This window comes from Scyliorhinus torazame, chromosome 13, assembly GCF_047496885.1.
Source record: "Scyliorhinus torazame isolate Kashiwa2021f chromosome 13, sScyTor2.1, whole genome shotgun sequence".
NCBI lineage: Eukaryota > Metazoa > Chordata > Chondrichthyes > Carcharhiniformes > Scyliorhinidae > Scyliorhinus > Scyliorhinus torazame.
This window is the reverse complement of record NC_092719.1, coordinates 219,618,832-219,633,897: the sequence shown is the minus strand read 5'-3', so window position 1 is coordinate 219,633,897 and position 15,066 is coordinate 219,618,832. Positions and strand designations below refer to the sequence as shown.

Below are 15,066 nucleotides of genomic sequence, written 5' to 3'. Positions count from 1 at the left end.
TTATTTTGCGTAGTAACCTTTGATATGGCACCTTGTCAAATGCCTTCTGGAAGTCTAAGTATACCACATCCACTGGTGCCCCTTTATCCTCATTGCACGTGAACTCCTCAAGGAACTTCAATAAATTAGTCAAACATGGCTCCCCTTTCATCAGGCCATATATAATAATTGGTCTTCGCGTTGACATCTTCCCCACCTGGCTGAATAGCTCTCCCAGCTCTACCTGGCAAATGTAGGTGGCAGGTTGGAGCGCAGGACAGACAGAACGCAACCAGAACTCTCGACCAAGGCAGGAATAATGGACAATGGAGAAAACGGGATCACTTACAAAATAATTTTATTTAAAAAATCAAATCTTTCATTACTCGCACAATTTTTTTTGTCACAACTCCAGTTTTTCTTTTGCACATTTTCCATTTGTTCACATTGACACAGTCCAGGTTACAGCCGCTACCAGGGATTAACCAAATTAGCAACCCGATTCTGCCAATTACCAAATGAACCATTCAGTACCGGACATTAACCAAATGAATGACCAATACCGGGTATCAAGCAAATTAATGAATTAATTGAAGATTAACCAAACTATCTAGGAGGTATGAAGGATTAACAGTCTGATACCTGGTTTTAATCAAATTAGCCATTTATAACCAGGGATTAACCATCGGTACGAGCGGGCTATCGTTAACTGAAAGAGTTATCCAGAAGTGGAGATTGAAAAGTGTAATTATCAGAATGAAACAAATGAGACAGTGAGGACGGGGAATGAGTGAAGGGAAAGACTTGTTATTCCTTTGACAGATTTAAATAAATAAATAAAGCTAACACTCCAAACCAACTCCCCTTTAACCAGCATCAATATAAATCTTCCTTCCAGCTCAGAGACTCGGAGTTACAGATTTGGCTCGTGCTGGTTTAAGTTAATGGAGGCCAGGCGGAAGTGGCCCTTCCAGTGGTTAATAATGGAATGTTGCAGACCCGCACCCCCCCCCCCCCCCCCAACCCGGTAAGGAACTGTAAAATTCTGTCCCGAGCTATTCTATTGAATGCCCTTTTGAACACCTCAATCAAATCACCCCCAACTTTCTAAACCCAAGGGAATTAAAATCTAGAAAACTGTCTTTCTGGGGATCATGGGTATCATAGAATTTACAGTGCTGATGGAGGCCATTCGGCCCATTGAGTCTGCACCAGCCCTTGGAAAAAGCATCCTACCCAAGCCCACATCTCCACCCCATCCCCGCAACCCAGTAACCCCACTTAACCTTTTTGGACACCAAGGGCAATTTATCACGGCCAATCCTCCTAACCTGCACATCTTTGGACTGTGGGAGGAAACCGGAGCAACCGGAGGAAACCCACGCACACACGGGGAGGACGTGCAGACGCCGCACAGACAGTGACCCCAAGCCGGGAATCGAACCTGGGACCCTGGAGCTGTGAAGCAACTGTGCTAACCACTGTGCTACAGTAACGTAGAGAGAGGTGACGTAGAGAGAGATAACTGGATTGCCCCTGATGGGCCAGATGCCCCTTCAGCTGTGGTACAAAGTCAAACAGAGCAGGGCTATCTCGGGTTTCAATTCCCGGCCTGTACGGGGATACCCAACCTCAGTTTGATTTGCAGTAACAGTGCCCCCATTGTCCTCAGTACCACTGCCCTGGACCACCCGTCCCAATTGCTACCCAGTGACTGACCGTCTTTCACCCCAACAACACCACCCTTCCCCCGCAGCAACTCCACCCCCTGCTTAAGTGCGGGCAAGACCAGCTGTGAAGCCCTCTGTGGGTGAATAACCAGTTCGCTGTTTGGAGAGGACTCAGGAGAGGTGGCGGATTGGCAGCAGCAAAGGGCCTGTCATTTTAGGCTCCAGCAGAGCTATTGGGGGATGGGGTGGAGGGGAGGGGGTGGGGGGGGGGGGGGGAGGGGGGGTGACCCACATGAAGCATTTTTAAAGGTGCAACCCTGTGAATGGTTCTCTGAAACCAAGGGAAAACCTGAAGAAATAGGCAGAGAGAGAGAGAGTGAAACCAATCCTTGATAGAGAAGGGAATGAGTGTAAAACAGGCCACCCATTACCCCAACCCACAGGTCCAGTTCACCCACTGCTTGCCCGCCCCCCTCAGTGATCAAAGAAATTGTAAAAAAAAATGAACCACACTTTTTCTGAAGACCCCCAATGACTGTTTTCTTGGCCAACATTCTCCAGGGGAATTAATGGTTTCCTGTGAAAGCCTCCAGGGCAATTCCCAAGAGTTGGCAACTCCAAAAGAGATGGGAGAGGGAAAATTAAGAGTGGACACTTTCAGATTTCACATTCCACAGGATGGCTTTCTCTTCCCAGTCTTCATTTGGCCATTGTTAAAATGCTGATTGAGCAACAAAGCAGCCAATCCGCTTTCACCAGGAAAATGCTCTGCTCCCAGGCACAAATTGGAGGATATTTCTGCAGGCTGTTACTCTCAGGGGTCTGACGCGGAGCTACATGCCCTCCATCAGGGGGCCAATAGCCCCAGCACGGAGCTACATGCCTTCCAACAGGGAACTGTCAGCCCCAGCACGGAGCTACGTGCCCTCCATCAGGGGGCCAATAGCCCCAGCACGGAGCTACGTGCCCTCCATCAGGGGGCCAACAGCTCCAGCACAGAGCTACGTGACCTCCATCAGGGATCTGACAGCCCCAGCACGGAGCTACGTGACCTCCATCAGGGATCTGACAGCCCCAGCACGGAGCTACGTGCCCTCCATCAGGGGGCCAATAGCCCCAGCACGGAGCTACGTGCCCTCCATCAGGGGGCCAACAGCTCCAGCACAGAGCTACGTGACCTCCATCAGGGATCTGACAGCCCCAGCACGGAGCTACGTGACCTCCATCAGGGATCTGACAGCCCCAGCACGGAGCTACGTGCCCTCCATCAGGGGGCTGACAGCCCCAGCACGGAGCTACGTGCCCTCCATCAGGGGGCTGACAGCCCCAGCACGGAGCTACGTGACCTCCATCAGGGATCTGACAGCCCCAGCACGGAGCTACGTGCCCTCCATCAGGGGGCTGACAGCCCCAGCACGGACCTACATTTCTTGTCAGGGGCTCAGTTTAGCTATTCTCACTCTGAAACTCAAGGTGAAGCACACATCACAGATTAAGTTACAGGAGGAGAGGGAATCTCTCCTCTAGGAGGCCAGAGGGGAAGGGGGTTATGGTGAGCGAGGTTGGAGACAGCAGGGATGGGGAATGGGAAATCACTGCCCATCGAAAACAAACGACTGTCAAAATAAGTTAACTTCTTGATGTGATTCACCCCGATCATGGCCGTTTCACAGTTTGTTGATGATCCTGGGCTCAGAGAGTCAGCACTGTCCGAGATTAGTTCAGAATGATAACAGGACCTGGTTCAGTGTATGTTCAAGTAAGAAGGAACTGAATAATTAAACAAGGTGAAGTCCAGTTTGTACAACTTGTACAGCTTCTTTTGGTAAAAAGGGGAGATGTTCTTGAAATACTTGGCTGTCATGTGATCATTGGTCCGGGAAGAGACATTGGATGAGGGGAACTTGACATGATGGTCAGATTCGAGCAGGTCCAGTAGGTAACTGGCATCGCTCAGCAGCGTCTCGTAGCGGCCCACCACATCGTAGCGGATGTGGCAGGGGTGGCACAGCGAGTAGACCGTCTCCCAGTGCTCGTTGAAGGGTTCCTCCCTCCGCGTTTTGGGGTCCACGAGGTACCAGACAAACTCGTCAAAGGTCACATCTCCGCCTTGCTCCAAAGCCTCAGAGCTGGGTTCCCGCCGGTGCTCCCGGATGATCTTGGTCCCGTAGCGCTTATGGAAGGCCGTGTTGTACCTGCGAGTGAATTTGTTGCGGTATGCTGACACCAGGCGCTCAAAAGGTTCACGCACAAAAATGAACTTGAGGTAGTTCCTCAGCCTGAAATTGATCTCAGCATTGCTGTAGCCATCCAGTGTCCGGAGGTTAGAGGCCACGTGGGCCTCGCTGGCCGGGATGGTCAAGGGGTCCCTGTACTGACCACTTCCTGTCAGCACCATCATCACCCTCTTCCAATTGGTGCAGGCCACCTTTGGGACGTAGCAGTACAGTAACCCATGCTGGTCATCAACGATGAGATGTCGCAGGTCATCAGGATTCAGAATGCGGCGTTTGCGGCTGAGTTTACTGTGGGCGGCACAATTTTTGTTCAGCATGGCACGTCGGCGCTGGTGAATCTGTTGGGCATCAGAGCGGGCAAACTGCAACACAATACACAAAGCCAATAGTTAGCACAATACACATTTATCTCCATTACCTGTACATCAAACACTCCCAGGACAGGTACAGCACGGGGTTAGATACAGAGTAAAGCTTCCTCTACACTGTCCCCATCAAACACTCCCAGGACAGGTACAGCACGGGGTTAGATACACAGTAAAGCTCCCTCTACACTGTCCCCATCAAACACTCACAGGACAGGAACAGCACGGGGTTAGATACACAGTAAAGCTCCCTCTACACTGTCCCCATCAAACGCTCCCAGAACAGGTACAGCACGGTGTTAGATACAGAGCAAAGCTCCCTCTACACTGTCCCCATCAAACGCTCCCAGGACAGGTACAGCACGGTGATAGATACAGAGTAAAGCTCCCTCGACACTGTCCCCATCAAACACTCCCAGGACAGATACAGCACGGGGTTAGATACAGAGTAAAGCTCCCTCTACACTGTCCCCATCAAACACTCCCAGGACAGGTACAGCACGGGGTTAGAGACAGAGTAAAGCTCCCTCTACACTGTCCCCATAAAACACTCCCAGGACAGATACAGCACGGGGTTAGATACAGAGTAAAGCTCCCTCAGCACTGTCCCCATCAAACACTCCCAGGACAGATACAGCACGGGGTTAGATACAGAGTAAAGCTCCCTCTACACTGTCCCCATCAAACACTCCCAGGACAGGTACAGCACGGGGTTAGATACAGAGTAAAGCTCCCTCAGCACTGTCCCCATCAAACACTCACTGGACAGGTACAGCACGGGGTTAGATACAGAGTAAGGCTCACTCTACACTGTCCCCATCAAACACACCCAGGACAGGTACAGCACGGGGTTAGATACAGAGTAAAGCTCCCTCTACACTGTCCCCATCAAACACACCCAGGACAGGTACAGCACGGGGTTAGATACAGAGTAAAGCTCCCTCTACACTGTCCCCATCAAACACTCCCAGGACAGGTACAGCACAGGGTTAGATACAGAGTAAAGCTCCCTCTACACTGTCCCCATCAAACACACCCAGGACAGGTACTGCACGGGGTTAGATACAGAGTAAAGCTCTCGAGAGACATGTACAGAGAAACAATCACATGAAAGCAGCATTCATCAGAAGAACTGGTATCTGTGGACTAATAGGCTAAATGTTTCCACTCAAAAAGGATGGGAGCAGAATCTGGTGGGATTTTAAATACCTCAAAGTACACTTCCAGGTTTAGTGTGAATTGGGACCGTGAGAAGGAGCCAATCAGTTTTCTGGAAAGCGTACCCATTTCAATATAATGGCAGCCTCTGTATTAACTGGTTTTGCATGTCTGGAAACCCAACACCGAAAGGGAGGTAAGGACATCTTCAGGGAGAAGGTAAGTGTCTTCACAGCACTGCTTGTGGGCCAGGAGTAGCTACTGTACATCCACTCTCTTGGATCATAAACTCTCTCCAGTATCTGTCCTCCCACGCATACAAAGTCCCCTCAGGATCAGAGCTCGGCACACTGCCACCAGCAGTTTCAGATTCCCGATCTGTCCGGGATCCTCCCCACCAATATTAGAACCAAATCTTTCATTCAAACTCATGTCCAGAAGAGGAAGCAGCCAAAACAAAACTACACTCGCCGTAAAGTGAGCGAATGCCACATGATTCAGTGTGTCTAAAGGGAAATGTTAGGAAATCTAATCGAAGATGTAGTGGGAAAAGTAGGGGTTAGCAGCCCGAGGGTTAAACTGCTAGCACTGAGCCAGAGGTAGACGCCCACACCTGGCTTGAGTTACACTGTCCCATTCAGACTTAAACTTGTGCATGGGAATAAACAGGATACCCATGTTCATCGGGGGTGATTCAAACAAAACATAGAACAAAGAAACGTCCAGCAAAGAACAAAGAACAGGCCCTTCGGCCCTCCAAGCCCGTGCCGAACATGCTGCCCGTCTAAACTACAATCTTCTACACTTCCTGGGTCCGTATCCCTCTATTCCCATCCTATTCATGTATTTGTCAAGATGCCCCTTAAATGTCCCTATCGTCCCTGCTTCCACCACCTCCTCCGGTAGCGAGTTCGCGGCACCCACTACCCTCTGTGTAAAAAACCTGCCTCGTACATCTACTCTAAACCTTGCCCCTCGCACCTTAAACCTATGCCCCCTAGTAATTGACCCCTCTACCCTGGGGAAAAGCCTCTGACTATCCACTCTGACTATGCCCCTCATAATTTTGTAGACCTCTATCAGGTCGCCCCTCAACCTCCTTCATTCCAGTGAGAACAAACCGAGTTTATTCAACCGCTCCTCATAGCTAATGCCCTCCATACCAGGCAACATTCTGGTAAATCTCTTCTGCACCCTCTACTTCACCCAAGATCCATTGTCCTCTGGGACACTCTGGTCTCACCAGCCATTAGCCCATTACAGAGTCTCTCAGGGGCAGAAGAACTTAGAGAGCGCTCGAAAGAGGCCATGAAAAATCTGCCAGAGGCAGGGTTTTGGAAAGGGTCTGAAGGAGCTTTAGTAACAGCAAGAATATGTTCTGCAATGCAAGTATCATTTTTGCCTGCCTGTGTAAGTGGATCTGAGAGCTGTATGTTCATTTTACATGCTGTTTATTCGAAAATTGTGAGTCAGGGTTAAAAGATATTTGTAAACTGTTCTTCTAAGGTTTGAAGTTCAAATATTGTTTTTCTTTTGTTATAATAAAGTTTTGTTTGTAAAAATAACCAAACCCTATTTCTCATACAATCACTCCTGGAGTGAATACGGCCTCTCCACACAGTCTTAGGTCCAGTATCTTAGCCACTGTTGGGATCTCATCTGGTGTCTGTAACAGCGTACAAACTCAAACCTCCAGGTTTCTCAATGGAAATCCCACATCCCCACTTGCTCAATCCACCCCTGTCAAGATCAGGATCCAGAGTTCCCAAAGCTCTGCCCCACTGTGGGTATTCCCCACCTCATTGAGAGAGATTGATCACTGTACTTATAGACTTTAGGATGACATAGTGAGGATAGTGAATCAGGCGAAAGCATGACCGATGGAGCTCAGAGTTTGGTGAAGTGATGCATTTTAGGGGTACGAACAATGAAAGGCTGATTTTTAAGTATTAATTTAGGGGATGTGGGATCGCTGGCCAGACCAGCATTTATTGCCCGTCCCGAATGGTCCGTGAGAAAGTGGTGGTGAGCTGCTTCTTGAGCCGCTGTAGTCTATGTACCTCAGTTGCCCCCACTGTGCTGTTATGGAGGGAGTTCCCGGACTTTGCCCCAGCGACAGTGAAGGAACAGCGATATATTTCCAAGCCAAGGTGGTGAGTGACTTGGAGGGAAATCTCCCGCTTGTGGGTTCCCAGGGTTTGGGTTTGGAAGGTGTTGTCTAAGGAAGCTTGGTGAGCTACTGCAGTGCATCTTGTAGATGGTGCGCACGGCTGCCGCTGTGCTTCAATGATGGAGGGAGCGAATGTTTGTGGAAGGACGACCAATCAAGTGGACTGCTTTGTCCTGGGTGGTGTCCAGCTTCCACAGTGATGTTGGAGCTGCGCTCATCCAGCTAAGTCCTGGCTTATGACACGTAGATGGTGGGCAGGCTTTGGGAAGCCAGGAGGTGAGTTACTCTCCGCAGGATTCCCAGCCTCTGACCTGCCCTCGTAGCCACAGTATTAATGTGGCTGGGTCCAGTTCAGTTTCTGATCAATGGTAACCCCCAAGATGTTGATTGTGGGGGATTCAGCGATGGGAATGTTATTGAATGTCAAGGAGCGGTGGTTAGATCCTCTCTTGTTGGAGATGGTCATTGCTTGGCACTTGTGTGGCACGAATGTAACTTGCCACTTGCCAGCCCGAGCCTGGATATTGTCCGGGTCTTGCTGCATTTGGACAGGGACTGCTTCATTATCTGAGGAGTCACGAATGGTGCTGAACATTGTGCAGTCACCCGCAAACATCCCCACTTCTGACCTTCTGATGGAAGAGAATTAATTATGAATAGGGTGACTTTGTAAAGTGTGGATGAGCAGAGAACGTTGTGCAGATGGACAACGTTGAAATGAGGCCGGCGAATTTGTGGTGATTTGGGTTTTTATGCAGAACATAAAAGGAGTTCACGCTGGCTCAGGCCTGAGGTGGAGTATTGTGGACAATTCTGGGTAGTAGACTTCAGGAATGGTGCAAAGACCTTGGTAAGGACTCAGAGGAGGTTTGTTAGGGTGTTACCGGGGATCAGGCATTCCAGTTATGAGGAGAAATTGGAAACGTTAGGATTGTTTCCCTCGGGCACAGCTGTGAGAAAGGTGACCCAGTCCAGGTTTTGAAGATGGCGAGAGGCTTTGATGGAGAAAAATTGTTTCCTCTGATGAATAATGAGAGGGAATAGAATCACTGGAGAAAGAGCCACGCGGAGATTAGGGGAAAGGTTTTGACTCCGAGAGTTGTTGAGATTGGGAACTCTGAAGCTGAAAAGATCGGGGAAGTGAATTCCAGTGGATTCATTTTAAGAGGGATTTGGACAGATAGATGAGGTTGAATGGGGGCAAAGATCATGTCAGTGACTTTACAGGTAGCATGAGGGGCACGGTAGCACAGTTGCTTCACAGCTCCAGGGTCCCAGGTTCGATTCCCGGCTTGGGTCACTGTCTGTGCGGACTCTGCACGTTCTCCCCGTGTCTGCGTGGGTTTCCTCCGGGTGCTCCGGTTTCCTCCCACAAGTCCCGAAAGACGTGCTGTTTGGTGAACTGGATATTCTGAATTCTCCCTCCGTGTACCCGAACAGGCGCCAGGAGTGTGGCGACTAGGGGCTTTTCACAGTAACTTCATTGCAGTGTTAATGTAAGCCTACTTGTGATAATAAAGATTATTAATGATTATTATTTGGGCCGTGTAATCTCCTGAACTGGAAGCTCATGGAATCATACTGGCAGACAAAAGCCAAGGTCTTGATGATAAGCTTCTCAAACAACAAACTGGCCACAAGGGATAATAGATCCTTTTCAGAAAAAATATGTGATGCAGATCAGCAGCAATGGGTCGTCAGAGCGAGATATATCCACGGAATCCCTACGGTCCAGAAGGAGGCCATTCGGCCCATTGAGTCCGCACCGACCCTCTGAAAGAGCCCCCTACCTAGGCCTTTCCCCCCAGTCTATCCCCACAACCCAACCGAGCCTGCACGTCCTTGGACACTGAGGGGCAATTCAGCGTGGCCAATCCACCAAGATGTATATCTTTCATCCCGCTGTCGGAACGGACGGACAGTTCCGTCCACATAAACTCCTTGGAGTGGATTTCCGGCTCCGTATTCAGAGAGAACTGAATTGTATCAGCCTTTTGGCTGACAAGCTGGAATTGTTTGAGTGAGTTGTTGAGATCATCAATGCAACTCTTGCCTTAATTGGTTTCAGAACAAGTTCCGAGAACTCCCTGGCCATGGCACAGCTGGGGTCCTTTGAATCGTACGAGGGAGATCAGACTTTCTTCATTTGTCACAGGGCTGTTGTTCCGAATGGGATTTGAAACTACTCGCTTCCTCCCCCCACTGGCATTGACTGGAATTACCACAGGACACGGTTGCAACAAGGGCAGACAGGAGGTCTGTTCAATGTTGCTGTCACAGCCACCCTGCCAGGAACAAGTGCAGCTTATCCACCAACCTTTTCAACGTAACGGCGACATCTTCACTTAAACCGAAACCTCAAAACTAATTCAAAACACTGGACAATTTTGAAACGTTTCAGGGATTCAATGGAGAATGCCCGTGTTCTTGCATGTCAAAGTCCTGCAGACGCTGAGGGTGGAGCGAAGCCAGCGATCAGAGCAACACCAACTCGCTAAGGCAAGATAGTACAGATTCTGGAAATGGGAAAGGAAAACAAAACTGCCGGAAATACTCAGCAGGTCAGGAAGCTTCAGTGGGAGAACAGTTACTGTTTCAGGTCCAGGTAACCTTTCATCAGAACTGATCTCATTAAAGGTCACCTTGACCGAGAACAATAATTTGCTCCCTCTCCACAATCACGGGGTATTTCCAGCAAGTTTTGCTTTAATTGCATTTATATCTGATGCCACTGATGTGATTCCCGTCCCAGCCTCCCCGAACAGGCGGCGGAATGTGGCGGCTAGGGGCTTTTCACAGTAACTTCATTTGAAGCTTACTTGTGACAATAAGCGATTTTCATTTCATTTTCATTCACTAGTTCAACGACAACCAAACTTGTCTCTCAGTCAGTAATTTATAGGTTCAAATCCCACTGCAGAAACTGGAGCACAATATCCAAGCCAGCACATCCAGTACAGTACCGAGGGAGTGCCGCACTGTCAGAGGGTCAGTACCGAGGGAGTGCCGCACTGTCAGAGGGTCAGTACCGAGGGAGTGCCGCACTGTCAGAGGGTCAGTACTGAGGGAGTGCCGCACTGTCAGAGGGTCAGTACCGAGGGAGTGCCGCACTGTCAGAGGGTCAGTGCTGAGGGAGTGCCGCACTGTCAGAGGGTCAGTACTGAGGGAGTGCCGCACTGTCAGAGGGTCAGTACCGAGGGAGTGCCGCACTGTCAGAGGGTCAGTACCGAGGGAGTGCCGCACTGTCAGAGGATCAGTACTGGGGGAGTGCCGCACTGTCAGAGGGTCAGTACCGAGGGAGTGCCGCACTGTCAGAGGGTCAGTACCGAGGGAGTGCCGCACTGTCAGAGGGTCAGTACTGAGGGAGTGCCGCACTGTCAGAGGGTCAGTACCGAGCGAGTACCGCACTGTCAGAGGGTCAGTACCGAGGGAGTGCCGCACTGTCAGAGGATCAGTACTGGGGGAGTGCCGCACTGTCAGAGGGTCAGCACCGAGGGAGTGCCGCACTGTCAGAGGGTCAGTACTGCGGGAGTGCCACACTGTCAGAGGGTCAGTACTGAGGGAGTGCTGCACTGTCAGTGGGTCAGTACTGAGGGTGTGCTGCACTGTCAAAGGGTCAGTACTGAGGGAGTACTGCACTGTCAGAGGGTCAGTACTGAGGGAGTGCTGCACTGTCAGAGGGTCAGTACCGAGGGAGTGCCGCATTGTCAGAGGGTCAGTACCGAGGGAGTGCTGCACTGTCAAAGGGTCAGTACTGAGGGAGTGCCGCACTGTCAGAGGGTCAGTACTGAGGGAGTGCTGCACTATCCGAGGGTCAGTACCGAGGGAGTGCCGCACTGTCAGAGGGTCAGTACTGAGGGAGTGCCGCACTGTCAGATGGTCAGTACCGAGGGAGTGCCGCATTGTCAGAGGGTCAGTACCGAGGGAGTGCTGCACTGTCAGAGGGTCAGGACTGAGGGAGTGCTGCACTGTCAAAGGGTCAGTACTGAGGGAGTACTGCACTGTCAGAGGGTCAGTACTGAGGGAGTGCCGCACTGTCAGAGGGTCAGTACTGAGGGAGTGCCGCACTGTCAGAGGGTCAGTACTGAGGGAGTGCTGCGCTGTCGGAGGGTCAGTACTGAGGGAGTGCTGCACTGTCAGAGGGTCAGTACTGAGGGAGTGCTGCACTGTCAGAGGGTCAGTACCGAGGGAGTGCTGCACTGTCAGAGGGTCAGCACTGAGGGAGTGCTGCACTGTCAGAGGGTCAGCACTGAGGGAGTGCCGCACTGTCGGAGGGTCAGTACTGAGGGAGTGCTGCACTGTCGGAGGGTCAGTACTGAGGGAGTGCTGCACTGTCAGAGGGTCAGTACTGAGGGAGTGCTGCACTGTCAGAGGGTCAGTACCGAGGGAGTGCCGCACTGTCAGAGGGTCAGTACTGAGGGAGTGCCGCACTGTCAGATGGTCAGTACCGAGGGAGTGCCGCATTGTCAGAGGGTCAGTACCGAGGGAGTGCTGCACTGTCAGAGGGTCAGTACTGAGGGAGTGCTGCACTGTCAAAGGGTCAGTACTGAGGGAGTACTGCACTGTCAGAGGGTCAGTACTGAGGGAGTGCCGCACTGTCAGAGGGTCAGTACTGAGGGAGTGCCGCACTGTCGGAGGGTCAGTACTGAGGGAGTGCTGCACTGTCGGAGGGTCAGTACTGAGGGAGTGCTGCACTGTCAGAGGGTCAGTACTGAGGGAGTGCTGCACTGTCAGAGGGTCAGTACCGAGGGAGTGCTGCACTGTCAGAGGGTCAGCACTGAGGGAGTGCTGCACTGTCAGAGGGTCAGCACTGAGGGAGTGCCGCACTGTCAGAGGGTCAGTACTGAGGAAGTGCTGCACTGTCAGAGAGTCAGTACTGAGGGAGTGCTGCACTGTCAGAGGGTCAGTACTGAGGGAGTGTCGCACTGTCAGAGGGTCAGTACTGGGGGAGTGCTGCACTGTCAGAGGGTCAGTACCGAGGGAGTGCCGCACTGTCAGAGGGTCAGTACGGAGGGAGTGCCGCACTGTCAGAGGATCAGTACTGGGGGAGTGCCGCACTGTCAGAGGGTCAGTACTGAGGGAGTGCCGCACTGTCAGATGGTCAGTACCGAGGGAGTGCCGCATTGTCGGAGGGTCAGTACCGAGGGAGTGCTGCACTGTCAAAGGGTCAGTACTGAGGGAGTACTGCACTGTCAGAGGGTCAGTACTGAGAGAGTGCCGCACTGTCAGAGGGTCAGTACTGAGGGAGTGCTGCACTGTCAGAGGGTCAGTACCGAGGGAGTGCCGCACTGTCAGAGGGTCAGTACTGAGGGAGTGCCGCACTGTCAGATGGTCAGTACCGAGGGAGTGCCGCATTGTCAGAGGGTCAGTACCGAGGGAGTGCTGCACTGTCAGAGGGTCAGTACTGAGGGAGTGCTGCACTGTTAAAGGGTCAGTACTGAGGGAGTACTGCACTGTCAGAGGGTCAGTACTGAGGGAGTGCCGCACTGTCAGAGGGTCAGTACTGAGGGAGTGCCGCACTGTCAGAGGGTCAGTACTGAGGGAGTGCTGCACTGTCGGAGGGTCAGTACTGAGGGAGTGCTGCACTGTCAGAGGGTCAGTACTGAGGGAGTGCTGCACTGTCAGAGGGTCAGTACCGAGGGAGTGCTGCACTGTCAGAGGGTCAGCACTGAGGGAGTGCCGCACTGTCAGAGGGTCAGTACTGAGGGAGTGCTGCACTGTCAGAGGGTCAGTACTGAGGGAGTGCTGCACTGTCGGAGGGTCAGTGCTGAGGGAGTGCTGCACTGTCAGAGGGTCAGCACTGAGCGAGTGCCGCACTGTCAGAGGGTCAGTACTGAGGGAGTGCTGCACTGTCAGAGGGTCAGTACTGAGGGAGTGCTGCACTGTCAGAGGGTCAGTACTGAGGGAGTGCTGCACTCTCAGAGGGTCAGCACTGAGGGAGTGCTGCACTGTCAGAGGGTCAGCACTGAGGGAGTGCTGCACTGTCAGAGGGTCAGTACTGAGGGAGTGCTGCACTGTCAGAGGGTCAGCACTGAGGGAGTGCTGCACTGTCAGAGGGTCAGTACTGTGGGAGTGCCGCACTGTCAGAGGGTCAGTACTGAGGGAGTGCTGCACTGTCAGAGGGTCAGTACTGAGGGAGTGCTGCACTGTCAGAGGGTCAGTACTGAGGGAGTGCTGCACTGTCGGAGGGTCAGTGCTGAGGGAGTGCTGCACTGTCAGAGGGTCAGTACTGAGTGAGTGCCGCACTGTCAGAGGGTCAGTACTGAGGGAGTGCCGCACTGTCAGATGGTCAGTGCTGAGAGAGTGCCGCACTGTCAGAGGGTCAGTACTGAGGGAGTGCTGCACTGTCGGAGGGTCAGTGCTGAGGGAGTGCTGCACTGTCAGAGGGTCAGCACTGAGCGAGTGCCGCACTGTCAGAGGGTCAGTACTGAGGGAGTGCTGCACTGTCAGAGGGTCAGTACTGAGGGAGTGCTGCACTGTCAGAGGGTCGGCACTGAGGGAGTGCTGCACTGTCAGAGGGTCAGCACTGACGGAGTGCTGCACTGTCAGAGGGTCAGTACTGAGGGAGTGCTGCACTGTCAGAGGGTCAGCACTGAGGGAGTGCTGCACTGTCAGAGGGTCAGTACTGAGTGAGTGCCGCACTGTCAGAGGGTCAGTACTGAGGGAGTGCCGCACTGTCAGAGGGTCAGTACTGAGGGAGTGCCGCACTGTCAGAGGGTCAGTGCTGATAGAGTGCCGCACTGTCAGAGGGTCAGTGCTGAGAGAGTGCCGCACTGTCAGAGGGTCAGTACTGAGGGAGTGCTGCACTGACAGAGGGTCAGTACTGAGGGAGTGCTGCACTGTCAGACGGTCAGTACTGAGGAAGTGCTGCACTGTCAGAGGGTGCTTTGTTGTTTGATGTTTTGTCTTTTGGAGGAGTTGTTAAACTGAGGTTACTTCCACCCTCTCAGATGTGTGATCTCCAGTGTCCTGGTGCCAATCATTATCTATCAGCAAACCTGATGGTCGAACCCTGCTCTCTCTGATATATTGCTGTGTGCAAATTGGCTACTGTTTCAAAATGCTCTATAAGTCGCAACGGGCTTTGTGGCATTCTGAGCTTGCTATAGGAATTCAGGTTCCTTCCATCTAAACCATTTTATCATAGACCAACATCCCAACATATAATCCGAACAAAATCCGATGCGGAGATTGGGAAAGGTGACAAAAAGCTGGGTCAAAGAGGCAACATCTTAAAGGTGGGAAGGTGGCTAGAAGTGGGGGTAGATGGAGAGAAGGTGGAGAGTATTTGAGAGAGGTGGAGAGGTTTCGGGAGGGATTTGCAGAGTTAGGGTCTCGACAGCTGAAGGCCCAAAGTGGAATGTTCTGGTCAAGAGGCCAGAACGGAGAGATGGCAAAGAGTTGAAAATCTCCGAGGAGAAACAGAGAGAACAACAGAAACACAAAGGATTTTAAATAGATAACAATTTTAAATCAGATGCGCTATC

General features: G+C 51.9%; 1 protein-coding gene across 1 annotated transcript in view; it reads right to left on the bottom strand.

The window, feature by feature from the left end:
• Nucleotides 1-320: 320 nt before the first annotated feature.
• The window catches only part of LOC140388629 (carbohydrate sulfotransferase 11-like), a 109,836-nt gene continuing 95,090 nt past the window's right edge, over nt 321-15,066 (bottom strand). The window contains exon 3 of the mRNA XM_072473075.1: nt 321-4,248. Coding sequence (XP_072329176.1) covers nt 3,394-4,248 — 855 coding nt within the window. The 3' untranslated portion in view covers nt 321-3,393. The remainder of the gene's footprint in view (nt 4,249-15,066) is intronic.